We start from the raw sequence: 1,533 nt of genomic DNA, 5'->3' as shown, positions 1-1,533 counted from the left end.
ATAAGTACATTCCTTATCAAGCATTGTTGCCTCCTCCTTTGTTATATTGAGGAATGTTCCATGGATTCCAGAGATAGCTTTTAATACAGTTTTTTTTCTTTTTTTTTAGTGGGTCTCTAATCATGTCTGCTGTCTTAGTCATTAGACTTCTCATAAAACCAATTAGGGACGTATGCTACAGGTATTCATATATCAGGTGTAGATGTTGGAATATTCATGGACTATCTTAACAGATTTACTTGCTGAGTGATTCTGACTACCATATGCATCTCTCTTTCTCATTTTCTTTCTCTTCCCAAGGTACTATCTATGCTCCTAGAAGGAAAGGACAGCTGTCTGCAGACATTTGTATGGAAACAATAGGAGAGGAGATCTCAGAGATGCGTCAGATGAAGAAGGGCGTATTTCAGCGTGTGGTGGCAATATTTATCCACTATTGTGATGTCAATGGAGAGCCAGTTGAAGATGACTACATTTGATTCCTCCTTCCTAGCAATTCCATCAGGAAGCAACTGGAGCCATCCAGTTGGAGAATGCTTCACAGGGACTTGGGGCTTGGAGTTGGTAAGGGAGGCCCTGGCTCAGTTTGGTATATTATGTAGGATTTGTATGAGAAACATTGAAATTCTATTCAAAGATTTGTACATACAGGAAATATACAAACACACTTTCCAAAGTACCAACTTTATATCATATGTTTATACAATTTAATTTAAAATTTCCTTTTAATGAAGGCAAATATTTGAAAGAGTTCATTTTGTTTATCTTTCACGACTTAGTTCAGTGTCAGTTTTGACTGAGCCGTTTCCTCTATTCTTAATAATCACCACCCTCCCCTTCAATCTGTGCCTTTTTCTTCTCGAGCAATGCTGTTTGAGTAAATCCGTTGAAGAGTATTTGTGTCTCGAGTGCTTTTTTGTTACTAAAATATCAACTAAATTCCATAGTCAGAGAAGGCTATATGTTTCTGTACAAAGATGTGGTTCCTTTGTTTTCTTAGTGTTATAGTGGCCATATTTTAAATAAAAGGATTCATGACCTTAAAAAACTGAAGGGGAAATGGAAGAGTTTCCAAAGCATTTCTAGTTATTTATTTCCATATTCAATTGTGTACATGCTTTATCTTAAATATAAAAATAAAAGTTTACTAAAAACTTCTCTTGCCTTGGACTTGAATCCTTTGTTTTAAAGAAAGTACTGCACAGAATGCAATGCATTTGTCTAAACAAATTCTGTTATTTCAAATCTCTAAAAATTCTCTAGTGGCTAGATATTTAATAGAACTCTATGTAGCAGAACATTAGAATAGGTGGAATTTACCAAACTATCTGGCCATCAGGAGGTGGCGGCTGTTCTTTCTCAGGAGAAGCTGCCATGTCCTGAAATGATGGAACTCATAGTCCAATGTTGGGTCAATGTGAAACACTTTAGAGCAACTCCAGCATTCTCAGGATTGCCACTGAATATCTAGCTACATGACCTTAGCAAATCTTACAAGCTGTGAAACTTGTTAACATAAGGACAGAAGGAATT

The 1,533-nt window shown here is 36.2% G+C and overlaps 1 protein-coding gene across 4 annotated transcripts in view; it reads left to right on the top strand.

Annotated features, from left to right (window-relative positions):
- The window catches only part of Fbxo38 (F-box protein 38), a 50,546-nt gene extending 49,388 nt beyond the window's left edge, over window positions 1-1,158 (top strand). For all 4 annotated transcript variants that reach the window (XM_013025573.1, XM_013025572.1, XM_013025571.1 and 1 more), the window contains one exon: window positions 301-1,158. In XM_013025573.1, coding sequence (XP_012881027.1) covers window positions 301-479 — 179 coding nt within the window. In that variant the 3' untranslated portion in view covers window positions 480-1,158. The remainder of the gene's footprint in view (window positions 1-300) is intronic.
- The last annotated feature ends 375 nt before the right edge of the window (window positions 1,159-1,533 follow it).

The sequence above is a fragment of the Dipodomys ordii genome, unplaced genomic scaffold, assembly GCF_000151885.1.
Source record: "Dipodomys ordii isolate 6190 unplaced genomic scaffold, Dord_2.0 Scaffold85, whole genome shotgun sequence".
NCBI classification, from domain to species: domain Eukaryota; kingdom Metazoa; phylum Chordata; class Mammalia; order Rodentia; family Heteromyidae; genus Dipodomys; species Dipodomys ordii.
The sequence above is the reverse complement of the archived record's forward strand: the minus strand, read 5'-3'. Positions and strand labels throughout refer to the sequence as shown.